The sequence below is a fragment of the Acomys minous genome (assembly GCF_964271855.1).
Source record: "Acomys minous genome assembly, chromosome: 3".
Lineage (NCBI taxonomy): Eukaryota > Metazoa > Chordata > Mammalia > Rodentia > Muridae > Acomys > Acomys minous.
In genome coordinates this window covers 102,984,554-103,009,354 of record NC_140485.1, presented here as the reverse complement: position 1 = coordinate 103,009,354, position 24,801 = coordinate 102,984,554, and the positions used below count along the sequence as shown (strand labels likewise).

At 42.8% G+C, this 24,801-nt stretch overlaps 1 protein-coding gene across 5 annotated transcripts in view; it reads left to right on the top strand.

Annotated features, from left to right (window-relative positions):
- Positions 1–24,801, top strand: part of ROS1 (ROS proto-oncogene 1, receptor tyrosine kinase) — a 146,041-nt gene that overhangs the window by 5,914 nt on the left and 115,326 nt on the right. For 4 of the 5 annotated variants that reach the window (XM_084777299.1, XM_084777300.1, XM_084777298.1 and 1 more), the window contains exons 1-2: positions 14,490–14,865; positions 24,013–24,057. In XM_084777299.1, coding sequence (XP_084633425.1) covers positions 14,743–14,865; positions 24,013–24,057 — 168 coding nt within the window. In that variant the 5' untranslated portion in view covers positions 14,490–14,742. Of the gene's footprint in view, positions 1–14,489; positions 14,866–24,012; positions 24,058–24,801 lie in introns of those variants that run through there. The other variant, XM_084777297.1, reaches the window with a different exon arrangement.

Here is a 24,801-nt window from a genome sequence, read left to right as displayed (position 1 = left end):
TTTTTGTTTTGTTTTTTTGAGACAGGGTTTCTCTGTGTAGGCTTGGCTGTCCTGGCCTTGCTTTGTAGACCAGGCTGGCCTTGAACTCACAGCAATCTGCCTCCCAAGTGCTGGCATTAAAAGCATGAGCCACCATGCCCAGCTTTCTCTATTTCTTTTATTTATTTAATTTTTTTGAAGTCGGGGTCCTGTGCTGAGATATATAGGCATTTACAACCTAAATATCGTATTTGAGGATGTATATGCACACCCACGCCTCTCTTAAATGAACGGAGATGTGAGTTACAGTCCATAATATGTCATCAGCATGTGCAGTGCCACATATGTGAGGTTATTTTGTGACAAAAGACTGAAAACATTTGATTTTGTAAATTTTTTTCTTTTCTTTCTTTATTTTTTTCTTTTCTTGAGACAGGCTTTCTCTGTGTAACAGCCCTGGCTGTTCTAGACTTGATTTGTAGACCAGGCTGGCCTTGACCTCACAGAAATCCACTTGCTTCTGCCTCCTGAGTGCTGGAATTACAAGCTCATTTCATGATTTTTAAGGCTTCTAAGATTCTATAATTCTGTCAGAAAAAACAAACAAACAAAAAACAAAACAAACTTTATTTTTTATTTTTTTAAACTTTTTTCAAAACAAACTTTAAAATGGCCCATGAAAGGCCTGAGTCAAATTTCTGTTTCTTGTCCTGCACAGGAAGCTGGGAGACATGACCGTAGTTCTGTGTGGCTGTCACTGGGACAGGAAGAAGCCATTGCTCTCATAGATAGTTGGCTGGTGTTGTCCTTTTCTGTAAGAGAACATTATTGAGCATAAAAGATGAGGGTTTTTTGGGGGGAGGTTTCTTTTTTTGTTTGTTTGTTTTTCGAGACAGGGTTTCTCTATGTAGCTTTGACTGTCCTGGACTCGCTTTGTAGACCAGGCTGGCCTCGAACTCACAGCGATCTGCCTGCCTCTGCCTCCCGAGTGCTGGGATTAAAGGCGTGTGCCACCACGCCCGGCTTTTTTTGGTTTTTTGTTTTTTTTTTGAGATAGGGTTTCTTTGTGTAGCCTTGGCTGTCCTGGACTTGCTCTGTAGACCAGGCTGGCCTTGAACTCACAACGGATGCTGGGTGGGAGATTTCTTTTTTTAATTAATTAGTTAATTAATTAATTCACTTTACACCTTAATCATAGTCCCCTCCCTCCTCTCCTCCCAGTCCAGCCCTCCCTCCATCTCCCTCTATTCCCCCTCCCCTAAGCCTCTGAAAAGGGGAGCCCTCCTCTACCAACCCACCCCAGCACACCAAGTCACATCAGGAGTGAGCACATCCTCTTGCTTGGTGGCCTTGCAAGGCAACCCGGCCAGGGGGGACGTGATCGAAAAGCAGGTAACAGAGTCCACGTCAGAGACAGCCCTTGTTCCTCTTACTAGGGGACCCACATGAAGACCAAGCTGCCCATCAGGTACATATATGTATAGGGGGGCCTAGGTCCAGTCCATGCATGGTCCTTGGTTGGTGCTTCAGTCTCCACAACACCCCCCCCCCAACCTGGGGGCGGGGCAGGTTAGTTGGCTCTGTTGGTCTTCTTGTAGAGCTCTTGTCTCCTCCTGGTCCTTTTATCCTTTCCCACACTCTTCCACAAGGCTCCCTGCGCTCTGCCCAATGTTTGGCTGTGAGTCTCAGCATCTGTTTTTTGATCTATTGCTGGGTGGAGCTTCTCAGAGGACAGCTATGCTGGGCTCCCATCTGCAAGCATAACAGAGTGTCATGAATAGTGTCAGGGGTTGGTTCTGTCCCTTGGTGTGGGCCTCAGGTTGGCCATTGGTTGGCCATTCCCTCAATCTCTGCTTGATCTTTATCTCTGCGCATGTTGTAGGCAGGATAAATTTTGGGTCAAGGTTTTTGTGTGTGTGTGGGGGGGGTTGGAGTTCCCTTTTCTCTACTAGGAGTCCTGTCTGCTTAGAGGGCGGGCTCTTCAGTCTCGCTGAGCCCTGCTACTAGGGTACCCCACATCCTCCCATGAGCATACCTTGCCCTAGGTCTCCAGCTTGTCTCAGAGATGCCCTTGCTCGTGGTTTCTCTTCTCTCTGCGGGCCCTCTTCTGTCCTCCTCCTTCCCACATCTGGTCCCCACCCCTATTTCCCTTAGCACTGCCTCTCCTATCCTTTCTCTCTCTTCAACCACTTCCACTGTCTATTTTGTTTCCTCTTCTGGGTGACATTCAAACATGCTCCCGTAAGCCCTCCTTGTTACTTATCTTCTTTGGGTCTGTGCACTCTAGTGTGGTTATCCTGTACTACGTGGCTAATATCTACTTATAAGTGAGTACACACCAAGTGTGTCTTTCTGGGTCTGGGTTAGCTCACTCAGGATGATCTTTTCTACTTCCATCCATTTGCCTGCAAATGTCATGATTTACTTTTTTTTAAATTTTTCTGAGACAGGGTTTCTCTATGTTATCTTGGCTGTCCTGGACTTGCTTTGTAGACCAGGCTGGCCTCGTCGAGATCCACCCGTCTCTGCCTCTGGAGTGCTGAGATTAAAGGTGTGCGCCACCATGCCCATCTGATTTCCTTGTTTTTAATAGCTGAGTAGTATTCCATTGTGTAAATGTACCACAGTTTCTTTATCCATTCTTCAGTTGAGGGACATCTAGGTTGTTTCCAGTGTCTAGCTATTATGAATAAAGCTGCTATGAACACAGTTGAATAAATGTCCTTGTATGGTTGAGCATCTTTTTGTTTGTTTGTTTCTTTGTTTGTTTTTGAGACAGGGTTTCTCTATGTAGCCTTAGCTGTCCAGGACTCACTTTGTAGACCAGGCTGGCCTTGAACTCACAGCAATCCACCTGCCTCTGCCTTCCGAGTGCTGGGATTAAAGGGATGTGCCACCATGCCTGGATATGGTGGAGCATCTTTCGGGTATATGCCCAAGAGTGGTATAGCTGGGTTTTGAGGTAGAGTTATTCACCCTTTCCTGAGAAAGCATCAGATTGCTTTCCAAAGTGGTTGTACAAATTTGCACTCCCACCAGCAATGGAGGAGTGTTCCCCTTTCTCCACATCCTAGTCAGCATGTGCTGTCACTTGAGGTTTTGTTTTGTTTTGTTTTTTTGGTTTGTTTTTTGAGACAAGAGTTTTTTTGTATACTAGCCCTGGCTGTCCTCACTCTGTAGACCAGACTGGCCTTGCACTCACAGTGATCCACCTGCCTCTGCCTCTGGAGTACTGGGATCAATGGTGTGTGCCACCACGCCCAGCCCATGCTGAGGGGTGAGGTTTTATCAGCTCTGATTCTTCACTTGCTTGAGTCTGGAACGCTACACTGCCGCCCTGTGGAGGTGAGGCTTCCAGAGCTAGCAGGAGCTGCTGCATAAGCAGTACTGCCGGAAATGACACAATAAGTCAAGAGCCTATGGAGACACTGCATATTGCTGATTATGTAAGAATTAAGGTAATGATTGTTCTCTGTTAGTGGAGGTATATAAAATGATAGTTTCCTTGTGAATAACTTTCTTTGAACATTTGTTTGAACACAAACCACAAAACTCTTGAAAGAAAGAAGTGGATTTTCTTTTTCTTCTGCGCTAAATCGCAATATAGGATGACCATATGTTTCATTTTGTATTTTCCAGACCCTGACATGTGCATACTGGGTAAGCTCCTAGCAATCTGAGCCCAGTCAATCTCCTTAAGCACACCATAGATATTGCTGTCGGATGCAGAGATTCAGAGTTCTTTCTTTTCTTTTCTTTTTTCTTTCTTTTTCTTCCTTTCTTTTTTTTTTTTTTTTTTTTTTGGTCTTTTGAGACAAGGGTTCCCTATGTTATCTTGGTAATCCTGGACTTGCTTTGTAGACCAGGCTGGCCTTGAACTCACAGAAACCCACCTTCCTCTGCCTCCCAAATGCTGACATTAAAGGCATGTGCCACCACATCCGGCTCAGTTCTTTGTTTCTAACAGTTTGTTACAGAGTTAAGGGAGTTTATACAGGATCCTGTTTAGTACCAAAGGAGTCTCTGAGGAATTAGCAGTAAATGAGTCTACCATGGTGTGTGGTGTCTCATTTTCAGTAACATCTACACTTGGGAGATATCAGTAGGAGGATCAGGAGTTCAAGGCTAACCTCAGCTACATAGAGTGTTTAGGGCCAGCCTTGGACTACATGAAATCCTTTCTCAAAACTACAAACAAAACAAACCCCTAGAAGTCAGTGGGTCTATTGTTATTAGGAACATGCAGTTTATAGCCAAATATCCCACAGTTGCTGAGTAGACAAATGGAGGTGGTATATTTACATAAAAAAATATTTCAGGGCCGGGGACACAGTTCAGCAGGAGAATGTTTGCTAGTGTCAGTAGGGCTCTGGGTTTAATCCTCAGTGCTGAAGAAAAAGAAAGGAAAAGTGCTTCAACAATAAAGTACAATGAAATACAGGCAGGGGCACTCTATGAAAGACCTTTAAAGACTTCACACTAGTGGCTAGAGAGATGGCTCAGTGGCTATGAACACTCACTGGCTGCTCTTCCAGAGGACCTGGGTTCGATTCCCAATATCCTCATGGCGAGTCATAAATATCCATAACTCCAGTTCCAAGGAATCAGACACCTGACTCTGGTCTCCTTGGGCTCAGGAATGCAAGTGATGCCAAACATACATTCAGTCAAAATACACAAACAAACAGAATAAATGAAGATAAACATGTACTCAGTGAAAGAATCCAGGTACAAAAGACAACACATTGTATAGTTTACTTATATAGGACATCTGCAGTAGATACCTCCATACAGTCTACTAAGGACTAGTGGGGGGGGGGGAGGGAATGAGATGTGACTGTTACCGGAAACCCATTTCTGTTTGGATGGTGGAATAGTCCAGAATTTGATAGTAGTGCTTGTCATGCAACCTGTCAAAATATTACAAGCTACCAGGCAGCATACGTTAAATAGCAGAACTGTATGGTGTGTGAATTACATCCTGATAAAACTGAAAGTGAATAGACACTGGGCGTCGAGCTCTCACGGCAGCCCACTGTGAGCAGGAAGGATGCTGTGAAGGACGCAGAATAGGAGAATGTCACTTACAGGGCCACGTTCCCATGACTGACTTTCAGCTCTATAAACTGTAGAATCAATTAGCTTGGAGACAGTTGGAGGGAGAAGAGAAACCAGCACTTTCAGACGCGACCTCGTTTGCATAGGACTGGAGATTTACTGAGGACAGGTACATTTCAGGTTGACCTCTGGCTATGTCACTGTGCTGCCCAACCCTTCGTGTCCTCACCTGTAATGCTTTTGAGAATTGTGTTCGCGGAATTGAACGGGAGTGATAACGGAGGGGCAGTCTTACAGGGTATGGTAGATGTTCACAAGCACTTTTTTTTTTCCCATTGCTGTTTTGCCAGGCACTGACCAAGCTCTGAGTCCATGTGAGGTGACAAAGAGGCTCAATATCTCAAGCTACCCTGAGACATTATTATCCTAGTAGGCTGTTAATGGAAGGGTTTGAAGCCCAGGCTTTTTAGAAGTGGTGGGGTCTTCATTTGCCTAGATTTCCTGTTTTAGAGGTCAGACAAGATGTGAAAGCCTCAAGAATCTTTTTTAAAAGATCTTGTTTCCTTCCTTTTCTTTTCTTTCTTTCTCCTTCTTTTTTTCTTTTGTTTTTCGAGACAGGGTTTCTCTGTGTAGCCTTGGCTGTCCTGGACTCAACTTTGTAAACCAGGCTGGCCTCGAACGCACAGCGATCTACCTGCCTCTGCCTCTGGAATGCTGGGATTAAAGGCATGCACCACCATGCCTGGCTTTCTTTTTTCTTTTAATTAAAAGAAAATTACATTTATTGGGGCTAGAGAGATATCTCAATGGTTAAGAGCACTAGCTGCTCTTCCAGAGGACCTGGGTTCACACCCCAGCACCCACATGGCGCTCACAACTCTCTGTAACTCCAGTGTCTGGCCTCTGCAGGCACTGCATGCCTGGTGGTACACAGACATGGATTCAGGCAAACACTTAGACACATAAAAGAAAAATAAGTAAAATCTTTAAAATCAATTAGAATAGATTTATTAATTTATCCATGTGTGTCCACGTGGCATATGTGTGGAGTCAGAGGAGCACAACTTGTGGGTGGTTTTTCTTCTTCCACCTGTTCTGTTTATTGAACTCAGGCTGGCATGTTTGGTGGCAAGCACCTCTACCCATTGAGGCATCATGCTGTCCTATTTCTTTTTTCTTATGCTATTTGTTCTCTAACCATCCTTTTTTTCTGATGGCCACTTACTGGGCGTGATTATTGTTATTTTTGACTCATAGTGTTACATTATGCCCTATATTTAGAATGCACTTTGGGGGCTGGAGAGATGGCTCAGAGGTTAAGAGCACTGGGTCCTCTTCCAGCACCACATGGTGGCTTACAACCATCTATAATGATATCTGCTGCCCTCTTGTGGCAGAATACTGTATAATAAACAAATAAATCTTTTTGGTTTTTGTTTTTGTTTTTTTGTTTTTCGAGACAAGGTTTCTCTGTGTAGTCCTGGCTGTCCTAGACTCACTTTGTAGACCAGGCTGGCCTCGAACTCACAGCAATCGACCTGCCTCTGCCTCCCAAGTGCTGGGATTAAAGGCGTGTGCCACCACGGCCCACTATAAGTAAATCTTTAAAAAAAAGAAAAAGAAAGAAAAACTTTAGAATGCACTCATTTTTTTCTAATACATGAGCCATCAGCACAGGCTTTACAGTTCAGTGCTGGTTTCCAATAGCTACTTCTCCATTTCATCAAATCACCTTCTACTTTGGCGGGCTTCATAAGGCAGGTGCTCATCACTTTTTTTTTCACGTATACATTTATATTATTACACATATATACAATAATCTACCTATAGCAAGAAGAACCATGACACAGTCAGGAATTATATAAATGTTACATTCTTAGTGTTTTGGCTATTTGTATTTGACAGCCTTGAAGAAGACATCTTTCCTATCTTGGTGCATCTAAATTTCTGAATGTAAATCAATCTCCATCACATATTGTCATTATCAACTTAGAACACCTATCTAGACCTAAAAACATCTTAACCCCGAAACAACTAAGCTTCATTGTAAAACTAAGCTACCTGGTCTTCAACTCCCTTAGAGACTTGAGAAGGAATAAACTTCATTACCTGAGTATGCCAGGAGTACAGGTTAGTAGCTTTCCAAATGAGAAGATGACAGAGACAGTTTGCTACCTGAATAGTCATCCAAAACTCTCTATAATGTTGGAGCATCTTCTTCAGCCTTCTGGCCCAATATATGTGACAGACATATTTGTGAGGCAGGAACTATTGAGGACTTCCTTACCCTGTCTTGGCAGAGTTTGGCCATCAACTCTGCCTGCATCCAAGCTTGCCCTTTTTTTAGGCAGAATTCTGTCTGGCTCATCACTTTTATTTGTTTTTTGTTTGTTTGTTTGGTTGGTTGGTTTTTTTTGTTTGTTTTTCAAGACAGGGTCTCTCTGTGTAGCCTTGGCTGTCCTGGACTCGCTTTGTAGACCAGGCTGGCCTCGAACTCACAGAGATCCACCTGCCTCTGCCTCCCGAGTGCTAGAATTAAAGGTGTGCGCCACCACGCCCGGTACTGGTTATCACAGGGTGGCACATGGGGCTTGCATGCTGAACACTTGCTTCAAGTGAGCAAAGTAATTCATAGCAAGGAGCCTTTGAGGTGGAGGACAATATTCTACTTAGCATTTGTCATGTCTCCTGACAGTGCCTTTCCTCACTGTTCTCCTTCTTTCTTTCTTTTTTAAAATATTTATTTATTTATTACGTATACAGTGTTCTGCCTCCATATATACCTGCACATCAGAAGAGGTCACCAGATCTCAGTCTAGATGTGTGAGCCACCATGTGGTTGCTGGGAATTGAACTCAGGACCCCTGGAAGAGCAGACAGTGCTCTTAACCTCTGAGCCATCTCTCCAGCCCACTCCTTCTCTTTCAGCATTACCCTGGACCTAAAGTCTCCATAGCAGAGAGTCTATGGGAGGATAAGATGGAGTGTTGCCCAAGTGCCTCAGCATGGCCTGGACTTGGTGTCACTGTCCCTCTGCTAGGTGCTGTGCTTGGATCCGAGGGGTACTGAGGGGACAGTTGCTATGGCAGTTTGCTCAGCTCCATGTAGGCGTTCTTGTCAGAGAGAGCTGGCCATAGTCCTAAGATGTTATGTCAGTTTCAGGAGAGGAAAATGAGTGTCTGCTGCCTCCGTCCAGCCTGATGCTAAGGAGAATTGACATGCTCAGGAAAAAGTCTAGACCCAACCAGAAGGAAATCAGGCAGAACTCGCCCACAGGGCATGCTGAGATCTCAGGAGGGGGCTGAACTCACTCACAGAAGAACGAGGAAAGAAAAAGGCAGCAGAGAAAACCTGCCAGACTTGAGTTTCCCATTAGATCCACTTTTGGCATTTTTTTATTCTATTTGGCCTGGAAAATGTCTGTGAGACCTAGAGAGTAAGAAGTAGAAGCCGGGCGTGGTGGCGCACACCTTTAATCCCAGCACTCCGGAGGCAGAGGCAGGCAGATCACTGTGAGTTCGAGGCCAGCCTGGTCTACAAAGTAAGTCCAAGACAGCCAAGGCCAACATGGAGAGACACTGTCTCAAAAAAAAAAAAAAAAAAGTCATATCTTTGCACAATCACATTGCAGACCTTCCCTCTCCCCATAAAAATTTTAAAAATAGGAGCCCTGATAGATGCTCCAAAGCACTTTCCTTCTGGCCCCACATAGGTAACTGGCTGGCTAGCCTGCTTTCTTAACAATGCTGTCAACTAGGGCCCAGCCCCTCTGGCTTTGCTCTGTCCATGTCTTTCTGTTGCCTGTGAACTAACCTAATCTATGAGAAGCATCTTTGTACAGGACAGTAAACATTACCTTGTTCTATAGTAGAAAGGTTTTGCAGCTATTTTGCATTGGGAAACTTTATTGTTCCTCCGAGGACTGGACTGAAGCTTGGTCTCAAATACCCCTGGCAATGGTTGCAGCGTCGGATAAAGGGACTGAGGAAAGACACCCACTTATGTTCTAAATCTGCTTGGTGTCCTAGCTCTTCTATGAACAAACAGGACTTGTATAACTACAAAGGTTTTTTGTTTTTTGAGACAGGGTTTCTCTGTGTAGTCTTGGCTGTCCTGGACTCACTTTGTAGACCAGGCCGGCATCAAACTCACAACGATTCGCCTGCCTCTGCCTCCTGAGTGCTGGGATTAAAGGTGTGCACCACCACACCCACCTTAATTACAAAGATTTAAAAAAATTTTTAAATTTTTTAAAAAAAATTTTTGGTTTTTTGAGACAAGGTCTCTCTGTGTAGCCTTCACTGTCCTGGACTCACTTTGTAGACCAGACTGGCCTCGAACTCATAGCAATCCACCTGCCTCTGCCTCCTGAGTGCTGGCATTAAAGGTGTGCGCCATCACACCTGGAAAATACAAAGATTTGAAGATGGTAACATACACAGCTGGGCAGTGGTGGCTTACGCCTTTAATCCCAGGACTCAGGGAGGCTGAAATCTCTATGAGTTTAAGGCCAGCCTGGTCTACAAAGTGAGTCCAGGACAGCCATAGTTACACAGAGAAACACTGTCTTGAAAACAAAAAATAAATTAAAAAGAAAGAAAAGGCTGTAACATACAGTGCTTTGTTCTCATTTCCTGGTGCTCTCACTGCTAAGTGGCCCAAGGGCTCTCATGAATGTATTCAAGAATTGAAATGTCTTCATTAAATATGAATAGCTAAAGAAAACAGTGTCAAGTATTTATTCAAGCAACAGAGAAGGTGGAGAAGTGGCAAAAAGGAAGGGCCAGTGGCAGAGGACAAGAGAAATAAAGTACAGACACCAACCAACACCATGTTCTACCACCTCATTTGAAGGCTGTTTACTAAATAAAGCATCTCTGGCTCCATCAAGAACTGAACACTGCTACCACAGGCTTCCCCCCGCCCCTCCCCCCCCCAGAACCAAGAACTACAACAGGAGTACTTCTTCCTCTTTTTACCAAGTGTGTTAACATATTTATATAAATGTCCTGTGGTTGGGCCTCACAGAAACTTGAGCAGGTGAATTAAGAATATTGATGGCCAGGTTTGGTGGCGCACTCCTTTAATCCCAGCACTCAGGAGGCAGGGGGAAGTGGGTCTCTGTGAGTTCAAGGCCAGCATGATCAAAAATTAAAGAGTATTCGCTACAGCATCCAACACTATGGTAGACTGACATACGCACAAAGCAAGTCTCATGAATTATGAGTTTTACAGGAATATATGCCAACAGTATGCTAGAAAAATAGATAAATAATTGTTTACACAGGCCATGAACTCTTCTTTTTTTTTCTTTTTGAGATTTTTTTTTTTTTACTTTTATTGAATGTCTATGATTTACACGTCATGCACCAAAATCCCTCTCCTCCCCCCAGTAAAATAAAACAAACAGACAAACAAAAAGTCTTGTCATAGAAGCTGTAGTGTATCATACAGTATAGCCTTTTGTCCACATATGTTTACTTTCAAATGTTCATTGCTATGAGCCATGGGTCTGGTTTGACGTCTACACTATTGTTACTGGATCCTCACTGGGACTGCTGCCGGATATCCCGTTGTTGCTGTGTGACAAGGAGATTCTTAATCTTTGAATCTGCAGGTCCGGCCCCTTCATGTGTTCCAGCAGGTCATACATGGGGTAGCTGTTGGGGTGAGGTCCACTCAGAGCCCTGGATCGGGGACCACTCTTAGGGCAGGGCCCGCTCTCCTGCTCCCGTGTCATCATGGCAGGGAGGCCATAAACTCTTAATACACATGGTTTCAGGTGCAATAATTTCTAAGAACAGAAATCTGAAATATCCTTAGTTTTCTTATTTCTAGTTAAACGTTAGTATGCACTTGGAAGAATGTTTTTGTGTTTTTTGAAACAAGGTTTATATAGCTCAGGGTAGCCTCAAACTCACTGCTGAGATGAGGGTAACCTTGAACCTAGGGTGGCCTTGTGTCTACCTCCCAAGTGTTAGGATTGGAGGCATGTGCTAGCACACGTATCTTGTAAATCATTATTTTTTAGTTTAGTTTTTGAGTCTGTAGTAAGTGCTCATGGTATGAAATTCAACAATTATGAATGGGACAAAATCTCACTATCTCTTTATGGCTATTCACAGACATTATGGTAACTAAAGTTTGAAGCATGCTATTGCAAAACTAATTTTTGTGGTAATTGAAGGTTTTTCAGGGGCAGATAGCATTTTCCAGAAGTAAAATGATCCCTAACTTGGGGTTGTAGAGATGGCTCAGAGGTTAAGAGCACCATCTGTTCTTCCAAAAATCCTGAGTTCAATTCCCAACAACCACATGGTGGCTCATAACCATCTATAATGAGATCTGGTGCCCTCTTCTGGCATGCAGGTATATATGCAGGTAGAATACTGTATAAATAATGAATTAATCTTTTTTAAAAAATTGCAAGTTTACATGCTTTTCTAGAATTTTGTCTCTCCCATATCGGTAAGACAGGAGCATAGTTTGGTTCTTCCAGAATCTGGGGAGTCAGGTCTGTAATTCTGTGGTAACTAGTTAAACGTAGCAAATGTGACTGAGTTCTAAAGACAGCACAGTTCATGCTTTGACAGCCGAGCACTTTCACCAGGCTGTCAGCACCGAAGAGAGGGATCTGAGTGCCCAGGGAACATCAGACTGGGAGGAAATTCAAGTTGACTCACACGGAGATATAGTACCACGTTCATACACATAGACTACAGAATTACATTTACATTGTTTCTGATCATTTTTTTCTCTTGTGTGCTTTTTGAGACAGGGTTTCATGTGGCCCAGGTTGGCCTCAAATCAAAGCTGGCATTGAATTCCTGATCTTCTTGCTTCCATATCCTGAGCTCTGAATTATAGGCCAGTGATACTATGCCTGGCTTTTTTATTTTTTCGTTCTTTTTTCTGTTCCATAGCCCTGGTTCTCATTGTTTAGCACAAGCTGGCCCCAAATGTGTGGAAATACTCCTCTGCCTCAGCCCCCTGAGTGTTGAAATTATAGGTGCTACCACCATGTCTGGCTGATTTCTCTTTTCTTTTCTTTCTTTTTGTTTGTTTGCTTTTGGTTTTTGAGACAGGGTTTCTCTATGTAGCCTTGGCTGTCCTGGACTCACTTTGTAAATCAGGCTGGCCTCGAACTCACCGAGATCCACCTGCCTCTGCCTCCTGAGTGCTGGGATTAAAGGTGTACGCCACCACACCCGGCTCTTAAACATACTTCTTAAACACTTGTGAATTCATGCACTTATTAGATTGCAAACCCAGAGCAACCACACAATCTTCAAGTTACAACAGCTCTTTTTCTTTCTTTCTTTCTTTTTTTTTTGTGTGTGTGTGTGTTTGGGGTTTTTTTTGTTGTTGTTTTTTGAGACAGGGTTTCTCTGTGTAGCCTTGGCTGTCCTGGACTCACTTTGTAGACCAGGCTGTCCTCAAACTTACAGCGATCCACCTGCCTCTGCCTCCCAAGTGCTGGGATTAAAGGTGTGTGCCACCACTGCCTGGCCTGCAACAGCTCTTTTTCATACCCTGCTAATAGTCAAATAAATGAAGGACGTAAGTTTTCAGGCCAGAATTGGTAGCGGATTTTGTTAGTGAAGCAAAAGTTACAAGTGTTGCTTATGCTAACAAGACAACAGACACTGGTCGTTTAAGTGAAGAAAATTAAAGATTTGTGTATTTTAATTTTTTTTTTCAAGACCGGATTTCTCTGTGTTGTCTTGGCTGTCCTCGACTAGCTTTGTAGACCAGACTAGCCTGGAGCTCAGAGATCCACCTGCCTCTGCCTCCCGAGTGTTGGGATTACAAGCATGCACCACTGTCGCTGGACCTTATGTATTTTAATTTTATGTGTATGGATATTTTGCCTGCATATATGTGTGTGTGCCACATGCACACAGTGCTCATGGTTGCTAGAAGAGGGCATCAGATCCCACAGAACTGTAGTTACAGATGGTTTGAGCTGTGAACAGAATCTGGGTCCTTTGCAAGAGCCTCAGATACTCTCAGCTACTGAGCTATCTCTCTGTGTCCCACAGCAGTGAAGATTAAAATTCAAATCTGTAAGAGGAGAAAAAAATTATTTTCTGTAGAAAGATGTCCATATTCCAATGATCAAGACACATAATACCTATATATTATTTAATCATCATTTATGAAAATGCAGCAGACTAACAAAGAACTGGTAGGAAACGGGAAGATTTTTAAGAAAACAAAAATGTGGGGGTTAAGTATGGGGTCAAGTCAATATCTGTTCATGTTTTGTTGTGGCACATGTGTACTTACAGACAGGCACACATACACAAGTACGATGATGATGATGATAGTCATAAACATTTGGAATATGGATGCAGGAGAATTAAAAATTCAAGGTAGAACTTGGCATGATGGTGCACGCCTTTAACCCCAACATTTGAGAAGAGGCAGGTGGATCTCTGTGTGTTTGAGGCCAGCTTGATCTACAGGGTGAGTTCTAGATCAGTCAGGGCTACATAGTTAAGACCCTGTCTCACGGAAACAAGCAAGCAAGCAAACAGAAACAACAAGAAAGGAATTCAAGGTGGGGGCTGGGGGCCTAAGTTGGTGCAGCGCTTGCCTAGCCTGTTGGAGGCCCAGGATTTCATCTTCAGCACATCAAGAACGGGATGTGGTGGTACCCACTCCATGGCAGAGGCAGGAGGAGGAAAAGAAGTCCAAGGCTACCCTCAACTACACAGCTACTCGAAGGCTAAAACCTAGGCAGCAGAAAATTCTGTCTATCTCGGGGGTGGGGGTGGGGCAGGGGTGGGGGACGGGGTCGGGGTCGGGGTAGGGGATAGAGATGGGTGGGGTGGGGGGAAGAGAGCTGGTCTAGAGAGGCCAGTGGCAATCTGTCCAGAATGACTGCATTCTGTCGCTTGTAGATTTCAGATTCTTTGTCGTAGTGTCACATGAGCTTGGTCTGGGTGGCCGGCTCGTGGAGAGTCTGTGCCACATTTCCTTCTCAGGTGCGACACTTGTAAGTAGCTTAGGTTTCTATGGTGGTTGGTTTCTGTCTCAGCAGACCTGATAAGGCAGTATTTTAGTTAATATGTAGTAAAATTCTGAGAGTTCTTTCCCAAACTTCCGTGTCTTGAACTTGTCCTTGGAGCACTTGTCTGGCAGATTTCAGCTTCGTTTGCTCTTTAATTAAAAAAAAAAAAAAAGCGTTCGGTTTCTAAGCATTCTACTTCTCTATCTTGGTGTTAACTATTAAGGCTTTCACTTTTTAAAGTATCTATTATAAGATACGGCTTGCCAAGCGTGCACCATCAAAACTCAATTCTGTGCATAGCTCAGCCAACCTCAGAGAGGGACGGTGGCTGACCGACCTAAGAGTTCTGCGTCGAGCTCCTGTGGCCAGCGGTGTCACTGTTTACTTTGCTGGTGGAGAGCTCTTCACGGGTCTAACCTTTAGCCAGTGAGTGCATTTCGTTATGGGAGCAAACGGAAGCTAAACTATAAAATAGCCACGCTATGACGTTCCGAGCTATCTAAGATCCAAAGGTCTAAACTAACCGGCTTCAATATTCTTTTAAGAGGGAAGGATACTCTAACATTGCAAAAGAAAACAGATAACCCGCTAGTCACTCCTGCAACCAAGGTGATGAAGCCTAAAGAACCCGTAAAGCAAGATGGAGACGTGAGGACACCAGCCGTGTAGGAAGCCAGCCTTGATGAGGGATGAAGAACATCCGCTGGCTCACCCTGAAGCCTGTCACCTCTGTGGTCCTTGGCTGCATATGGATCTCTGTGGCACAGTGCACAATTCTGAGCAGCTGCCTAACGTCCTGTGTAACTAACCTGGTAAGTTTCACCGACCTAATGTTTGTTTTTGCAGGGGGACTAGAACATGAATGTCACTTGTAATCGCCCGGTTCATTTTCCTTTCATGAGAAGGGAGCAAGAAAAGATGCTTAATGTCCCCCCCAAATCAGGTAAAAGAATATGTAATTTCAAAATATAAAGCAGAGTAGTCTATTTATTTGTTATCAAGTTCTAGATCTTCTGGGGGAGTACGAGGCCTTAAATGGAATCAGATTTTATAAACTGTAAAATATTCTATTTAGTAACTTACTATCAGATTATTCATATTCATTTAAAATATGAAGTAGGCCTTTGGCACACTGTAAATTTGGCACACTGAAAAAATTCTAGCTTTCCGTTAACAGTGACAGTACTATGGATGGATTGCTGACCAGGAAGCAGGTCTAGAGGCTAGGCATTTTGTGTAAACAAACTGGATTCTTTGTGTCTCTTTACTTCTACCTGTGCATCTTTCAGGTTTGACTAATCAGTTTTGACTTGAATTTTTTTTCTTTCTTTTTTTAAAATTAAATTTACTTATTTATTTATTCACTTTATATCTCGAGTGCACCTTCCTCCCTCCTCCCCTCCCGATCCAGCCCTCCCACCCATGTTTTTCTTTCTCATAGTACTCCTTTTTGCCTGTGTTGTATGAAATATTCAATAATGACTTAGTTGTGTTAAAAACAGTCATCATCTTTATTTTAAGTAAGTTTTTTTTTTTTCCTGAGACAGGGTTTCTCTGTGTAGTCTTGGCTGTCCTAGAATCCCTTTGTAGACCAGGCTGGCCTCGAACTCGGGGTGATCTGCCTGCTTCTGCCTCCCGAGTGCTGGGATTGACAAAGGCATGCACCACCACTGTCTGGATTAACTTTTATATAAATTATCTCGAAAAACCAAAGACTGAGATGGGTGGTGGTGGTGGCACAAGCCTTTGTTAATCCCAGAGAGACAGAGACGACAGAGACAGAGAAACCCTGTCTCATAAAACCAAACCAAACCAAACCAAACAAAACAAAAACCCAAACCCTCCTCCCCCCCCCCCCCAAAAAAAAGAGAAGAAAAGAAAAAGAAAAAGAAAAACCAAAGACTGTACCTAGAGTGGATGTGTTGTTCTTCTTGAAAGTTTAAATAACATGACAGATTAGGCATGGCATTTTGTACTCTTATTTAAAGTAATTGGTGTCTAACACTACTTATTCTTACGCTAGCATACTGGAAATAGAGCTCTCTGTTGGATTAGAGAATGGTGTGTACACACATACATTTTAATGTAAGTAAGGCAGTAAGCTGTTATTTAGGCAAACTGTAGACAGTAGCATTTTAAAAATAGTTTACAGAAATCTTTCCCAAAAACCTTACAGCTTTTGATGCAGAAATGTTTGCTTTAGCTTTTTGTAGTTATACTACAAACTTAAAAAAAAAGAAGCATGGAGCTGGGCGTGGTGGCGCACGCCTTTAAACCCAGCGCTTGGGAGGCAGGGGCAGGTGGATCGCTGTGAGTTCGAGGCCAGCCTGGTCTACAAAGTGAGTCCAGGACAGCCAAGGCTACACAGAGAAACCCTGTCTCAAAAAATAACAAACAACAACAACAAAAAAATAGAAGCATGGAAGTCATATGGTGTTAAAAGGATTTCATTTTTTCCTGCTGTGTATATAGATATGTTGCAATACATGTATATATGTATGCATACCATACTGTCTATATGATAAAGAGAAAAGAATGAGGGAAGACTGGTAATTCTCTGTTTTGTTTTTGTTTTTGATTTTGTTTTTGTTTTTCTGAGACAGGGTTTCTCTGTATAGCCTTGACTGTCCTGGACTCGCTTTTGTAGAATAGGCTGGCCTCGAACTCACAGTGATCTGCCTGCCTCTGCCTCCTCAGTGTTGGGATTAAAGGCATGTGCCACCACCACCTGGCCTTTGTTTTATTTTTTGTTTTTGTTTTGTTTTGTTTTTTGAGACAGGGTATCTCTGTGTCGGTAATTTCACTGTTAATCCTTGGTATTTTTCTCTGGCATATCTTGGGGTGTGTGTGTGTGTGTATGTGTGTGTGTGTGTATGTGTATGTATGTGTGTATGTGTATGTGTATGTGTGTGTATGTGTATGTGTGTGTGTGTGTGTGTGTATATGTGTGTGTGTGTGTGTGTGTGTGTGTGTGTGTGTGTCTACTGTTTTCTTTTTTGAGACATAGTTACATTTTGTAGTTAAAGTTGGCCTTAAGCTCATGGCAATCCTCATGCCTCAGCCTGCCTAAGGTTAGAATTTATAGTAGCAAGCCATTATGACTGACTTAAACACACACACACACACACACACACACACACACACACACACACACACACAGAGACACAAAATTTACATGCAATCATTTCATCTCACATTATATTATGAATTTCCCTCTATATCCAAAAGTTCTTTGGAAGCAAGCTATTTCATATATTTAGAGAGCTCTATGTATCACCACAGGTTGTTAGTTTCCTTACTTTTGAAACTGCTTTTGACTGTTTTCAAAACCACAGTCTTCATTTGGTTCCTAGCTCTCCTTATGACTGTCCGTGTGTGGGCAGCATGCCCTCAGGGTTTGGCAGCCCAAACAGACAGTCAGTTCCTTTGTTGGGCTGCCTTCTGCTCACCACCTACAGCGGAGGGCACAGCCCCCAGGGTGGCAGCTGCAAGAGACACAGTCTGCTGGTTTGACCAGTACATGCAATAAAGTGTTCTGAGCTGTGCCTCCCACACAGGTCTTGGGGACAACAGAACGTAGCCACTGTGAGGCACGCGGCCACCTCAATATGCCCCACAGTCCTTTTTGACGTGGTCATTTGCAGTGAAGAACGTCCTTGATTTTGACCAGTGGCTGATACTAAGGCATTTTTTTTTTCTTTTTCATTGAAACTCGAAACGAATTCCTGAACAAAAGAACGTTAGGATGCAGCCAGGTGTGGCGGTTCATGTCTATAATGCCAGCACACGGGAGGCAGATGCAGAGTCAGTACAGGGTTGAAGCGTGCCTGCCTGGGATACTGAGTGAGCTGCGGGATGTCCTGAGACAGACAGCTGCAGCAACCCAACCACAGGGGGAGAAGATGCTAGAACTGCTGGGGAAAGCACAAGCTTGAGCTCTGGGCATGAGTGGGGGTGATGGTGGTTGGGGTGCTGGTAGGGACGGAGGGGGAGGGTGGGGGGTGGGTGGGGTAGGGGGGCTGGGGAGGGTTGTATTGACTGAGGAACTCTGTGTGTGAGCTCAGTGTATCCATTGCCTTATATTTGAATTCTGCAGAGAGGAAAAAAAAGTGGCTGGGCATGGTGGCACACATCTTTAACCCCAGCACTTGGGAGGCAGAGGCAGGTGGATCACTGTGAGTTTGAGGCCAGCCTGGTCTACAGAGTGAGTACGGGACAGCCAAGGCTACACAGAGAAACCCTGTCTCAACCCATCCCCCGCAAAAAGTGAATGTTCTCAAGACCACTAGTGTTGTGAGATGGTTTATAAAGCAGAACAATCAAAGACCCCCCCCCCCAAGATTCATAGTGAAATAATTTGTAGACATGATGCATTCTGCTGTAAAGCCTCACGGCCAGGCAACAACTTAAAGTCTTCCTTATCACAACTTTCTCAGTGTTAGGAATGGATTAACAATTGAGGACTAAGCCAGGCATGGTGGCGCACGCCTTTAATCCCAGCACTCAGGAGGCAGAGGCAGGTGGATCGCTGTGAGTTCGAGGCCAGCCTGGTCTACAAAGTGACTCCAGGACAGCCAAGGCTAACACAGAGAAACCCTGTCTCAAAACAAAACAAAACAAAACAAAACAAAACAAAAATTGAGGACTAAGTGTAGAAGTACTCACTTAGCAGTGTGAGTTCTATTCAGTAGAGTCTGTGGAAATCCATGCACTCTCCAGCTCTGCTGTGGTTGCAGTTGGAAACGCAAGAAGGTCAGTCACGTGACTAGTGCTCTCACGGACACCGCAGTATGCTGAAGTGTCAAAGTTTTGATCACTAGACAGTTAAACGTTGCTAAAGTTGTATTGTATTGTAGTTTCATACTTTTGACAGATGGGAGAAAAATGACAACACAGTTTACAATTTACTAACCAGGAACCAACTAAAAGGCTGTTAGAAAACACAGGCTTTGGGAGGCTGACCGGTTTAAAAAAAAAAGTCATGTGTAAATATCAGGACCCTTGTTCGTATGACAACATAAGACATTAAAGAATGACAACAAAAACAAAATAACTGGGTTACAGAGCGTGCTGGAGAGACCCCTTGATGCATCAGAGTGTGTGCTGCTCTTGCAGAGCTTGTTTCCTGGCCCCTGTGTAGGGTGGCGCACAAACGCCTGTACCCAAGTGTTCACTAGAATTTCCCCCATCACATAATTTAAAATAATAATTAAAAACCCTTAATAAGATAGTGGAATAAAAGCCTAGTCCCCGAGATGTTCTAGGCAACATCTAGAAATTTGCATAGTTTGTTTTTATATAGAAACAGACTGGCTGGGCATGGTGGCGCAAGCCTTTAATCCCAGTACTCAAAAACAAAAACAAACAAACAGACAAACAAAAGAAACACACTGGCCAGTAAAATGGGAAATAATTCAGGTTGAAAGCTATGTATTTAAGGAGTATGATAAAAGTGACAATTCATTCTTTTTTGTTTGGTTGGTTTTTATTTTTTTGACACAGGGTTTCTTTGTGTATCCTTGGCTGTCCTGGACTTGCTTTGTAGACCAGGCTGTCCTCGAATTCACATTGATCTGTCTGCCTCTGCCTCCCTGAGTTCTAGGATTAAAGCCTGGTGACAATTCATACTTTGGTTGTTTTTCCCAGACAGGGTTTTTCTTATAGTCCCAGCTGTTCTGGACTGGCTTTGTAGACTAGGCTGGCCTCGAACTCACAGATACCTGCCTTCCTCTGCCTCCAAAGTGCTGGGATTTAGAAAAATAAATTTTTAGATGTTGTGCCACCATACCTGGCTATTTGTTGTTTTTAAGATAAAATCTTTAAGTATTTTTTTTAAATCTACCATCTATCTTCCTTTATTCTTTCATCTATCTATCTATCTATCTCTATCATGTATCTACCTATATATAAAAATGTATTTATTTATTTTTAATAATTTATTTATTTTTATCCTATCTGCATTGGTGTTTTGACTTTATAGGTATATGTGTGTGAGGGTGTTGGATCCTGGAACTGGAGTTGCAGACAGACAGTTGTGAGCTGCCACATGGGTGCTGGGAATTGAACCCAGGCCTTCTAGAAGAGCAGCCAGTGCTCTTAACCGCTGAACTATCTTTCCAGCCCCTATCTAAATTTATTTACTTATTGTTTTTGTTGTTGTTTTTTGTTTGTTTGTTTGGAGACAGGGCTTCTCTGTGTAGCCCTGGCTGTCTTGGAAATCTCTGTGTAGACCAGATTGTCCTCAAACTCAGAGATCTGCCTGCCTCTGCCTCCCAAGTGCTCAGATTGTATGCTACCATGTCTAGCTTTATAGATAAAGATTCAAATTAACATAGCTCCAACTTATTTTTTTTGAGGTGGGGCATCAGATAGGCTGGGTTTTGAACTCCCTATGTAGCTGGAGGACTGTGAACATTCAATCCACTGGATGCCTCAATGTGGAAAAAGGCATCATGTACTTAAAAAAAAATCCCTCCATTGCTACCAGGTTCAAGTAACTTCTAGAAGCTATAAGCAAAGAGTGTGATTGAAATACAAATAGTCAAATAACAACAATAAAAAAAAGTCCCAAACACACCAAAAACCAAACCAAGCCAAACAAACAAATCCTATGACTTTGTTTTATTAAAATATTAGACGAATTTCTAGGGGGGAATGCCGGAAACCTTGGCGTGGGAATGCCTTGCAAAGATTAAAGCAGGGGCTACAGAGGTGGCTTGAGGTCAAGAGCATTTGTTCCTTTTTTTTTTTTTTTCAATTTTATAAATAAAATAAAATTCTGGTCATAGCCCCCTCCCTCCTCTCCCTTAATCTCACTCTTCTTCCTTTTTCTACCATTCCCTTCTCAAATCCTTCAGAGAAGGGGAGCCCTGCCTGCCCCCCTGCCCTCTGGCCCCAACTCATCAAACTGTACCAGGACTGAGTGCATCCCATTCCTCTGTGGCCTGCTGAGGCAGCCCCACCGGCGGGAACTGAGCAAAAAGCAGGCAACAGAGACAGCCCCTGTTCCCCTTACTAGGGGACCCACAGGAAGCCTAAGCTGCCCATCAGCTACATCTGTGTAGAGGGCACAGGTCCAGTCCATGCATGGCCCTTGGTTGGTAAGAGCATTTGTTCTTGCAGAGGACCTGAGTTCAACTCCCATGAGCCATATATGGCTCCCAAGTCTCTGTCTGTTGTCCTAGATTAAGGGGATCCAACAGGCATGCACATAAATGCATTCTGGGAAAACCTTGATAGTCATACAGTAAAACAAATAATTCACAAAAAGAAAAGCCTAAAACAAATATAGATTCTCTAACAATTTAACTATTTAAAACTTCAATTATTCTGTTTATTAGAACAGCAAATAATAAAAAGAAAGTTCCAATGTGGAAAAAGATACTACAAGTGATATATAAAACTCATCAACTTGGATATTCATAAAAGCACTTAAAATTAGAATATGAATAACCACACAAAAAGAGCTTTGGGGCTGCTGAGATGGCTAAGTGGGTAAAGAGGCTTGCAACCAAGCCTAGTAACCTGGGTTCAATCCCCAGCACCCATATGGTAGGAGAAAAGCTGGTTCTCTGACCTCCACATATGTCCTATAACATACTCAAGCCACCCCCCCAATAAATGTAATAACAATAAACTACTAAAATATATGCAATAATAATCCACCTCAGATCAAGCACAGAACTGGAGAAGAAAAATCAATAAATTATTTCTGCTATTAGCTTGGTAAGGATATGAGTATTTATGAGAAAAAATGCTCATAGTTTAACAAAAGTATGGTTAAGATGCATTTGGCATTCACTATGGATTAGGGATTAAATTATAACTTTCTTTCTTTTTTCCCAAGACAGGGTTTCTCTGTGTAGCCTTGGCTATCCTGGACCCACTTTGTAGACCAGCTGGCCTCAAACTCACATCCACCTACTTGCCTCTGCCTCCCCGAGTGCTGGGATTAAAGGCATGTGCCGCCACACCCGGCCTAAATTATAACTTTCAGGAAAACAATGTATTAGTAAACATCAAAAATGATATTTTTTTTTAGCTCTGCATGTCAAGAAACTGATTTGAGATTATTGCATAACTAATTAGAAGTCTGTGTGAAAGGCCATATATAGTGCACTTGCACATAGTGACAATAGATTCCCAAGAGCTTGCACTAAATTGTAATTTTTATTAAAAAAATTTTTTTTTTGAGACAGGATTTCTCTGTGCAGCCCTGGCTGTCCTGAAACTCACAGTGTAGACCAGGATGGTCTCAAACTCAGACATTCCCCCTGCCTCTGCCTCCTGAGTGCTGGGATTATAAGTATGCACTACCACTGGCTGGCTAAAATTCTGAACATTTTAAATTTATGTGTTTCTATTTGGCAGTGGTGCGGTTGACCTAGAGCCTTGCATATGGCAGGCTAATGCTATACCACTTAGTCATGCCACATCTCTATTTTTGTAATTGATATATAAAAAAATCATAAAAAATTTTTACTATGGTAGTACGTTATTTAATCGAATCTTCTCAGAATGTTACAAGTTGAATCTTTCTTGGTTCTTTTTTTTCCCTTCTATTCTTGTGAAGAGGTTAAGTTTTTATTTATTTGTCTTTTTTTTTTGTTTGTTTGTTTGTTTTGTTTTGAGTCCGGGTCTCACTCTCTGGCCTAGAACTTGAAGCAATCCTTCTCTCTAGACACCTGAAAATTGGGATTACAGATAGGAGGCACCATAACTGGCTTATGGATTAAGTATTCTTCTTCTTATAAGTGAAATGAGGAACACTAAGTCAAGCATTTCTCTTAAGGAGCAAGTATGTGCTAAAATGAGTCAAAGTGCAGACCAGTCTGCTGCTCAGTTCTATTTGTGAGGGAGGAAGTTAAGACTTTGATTAGTTCCTGTTTGGGTGCCAGGATAGACAAGGCTTGTGCCAAGGAGTAGGTGTTGGGTCAAAGAAAGTCTGGGATGTGGGACCAGGTTTGTGTGTTGGGGCTTTGCGGGCAGTGCTGAAGGTCCAAAGTCAGAGAGAGGCATCCTGTGGTATTCACAAAAAACACAACTTCCTTTGAAATCAGAACCCAAGCAGTTTACGAAACCTCTTTGGACCTTGACTATGAATCAGGGTTAGTAATAGCCCATGCTTTGGAGGGTTGTTGAGACACTTTATTGAGATTTAGCATACAACAGCGATAAACGTGCCTTAGACCTAGGAATGGTTCTATAAGCGTGAGCTGTGACGATTATGGGAGGCAGGGCGTGAGTGAACGGAGGCAGGGAAAGTGCTGAGGGTACCAAAGACCTGACTGAGGCTGCCTTACTGGAGGCCACTTGGCCAGCACTCCTTGCCCGAGCCTGGTGCCTGCAGAGGCCAGAAGAGGGTGTTGGGTTCCCAGGATCCGGAGTCACTGATGGTTGTGAGCCATCTCTCCAGCCCCATAAATGCCTTCTTAAATGTTTCAGGTGGAGAAATGAAGAGATAACTTATACTTTATTAAATATGACTCCAAATTTGTGTGCTTCCCCATAGTTACTGAGTAATTGGAAAAAAAAAAAGGAAAAAAAATTGAAAATAGTTTTTTTCTAATTCAAGAGACCTTAGATTGAATTAGTTACCTCATCCACAGCACACTCTCACACCCATCCTTGTAGATGCTGCAGAATTTCTAGGTACTATGTACATAATTTGCATCAGCTTTTTGTCCAGCTTTGTGACAGATGAAGTGACTAGGAAACACTTGGCAAGTTACTCTACTAGTAGGAATAAGAGGATTCTAGGAAGATTAAAAAAAAAGGTGCAATGGCACATTGGTGGGGTATTGATATTAATGGTATTGGTTGAGTATTGATGGTATTGATGGTATTAGTGGGATATTGATGGTATTGGTGGTATTGATGGCAATTGTGGTATTGGTGCATTGGTGGCATTGATGGTATTGGTGGTATTGATAGTGTTTATTGTTCCTTCTTCATTTCAGGGCAGACAGCTTGACAGTGGCACACCGTACAATCTAAGTGAGGTGGTGAGTAATTCTGTTGTCAAGAACTTAAGGTTTGTGTGGGTTTAAAAAGGGGAATATTGGTCTGTTTTATTGCAATAAGAGCAATTGCTAAATAAAATCTCATTTACTCATTTTTTATGAAAAAAGTTCTATTGAAAACAGTAAAAAAAATCTGAATTATAGAATTCATTAAAAATAAAATGTGTTAAAGTAGGAAAAGCAAAGGACTAATTCAAACCCATGATTTTGCCTGTACACCTGGGTGGCTTTGTATAAATGACTTAATAGTTTATTGTATGACGCCTGAGAGGGATGGGCTGTATAGTTCTCCTTGTTTCTGTTAGCAATTATGTTTTGAGGTTTTATTACTTTTCTGCACATAGAAACAGTTATCCAACAAACGTTTATTGACTCAAAATGCATATGTGGCAGGCACTGGGTTAGGCAGAAGAGATTTACAACAGGGGCCTGTGTTTAAAGGAACCACAAACTTTTGAGACACAATCCTAAAGCCACGGACAGAAAACACAAGAGTGTTCTTATTATGGGACATTTAAGAGGTCACGCAGGATTCAAGAGCACCTACCTCACTTGCCTGCAAGATATTTAGATAAAGGGGAGGAGTTTTCGAGAACAAATATTTTTAAGCTTCCCCTCCCCCCAGTTGAGACCCCTTTTCTTCTGAGAAGCTGTCACATGATCTCAGGTGTATATGGGTGAGTAATGTATATCTTAATTGGAGATGGCTCAGTGGGAAAAGGTGCT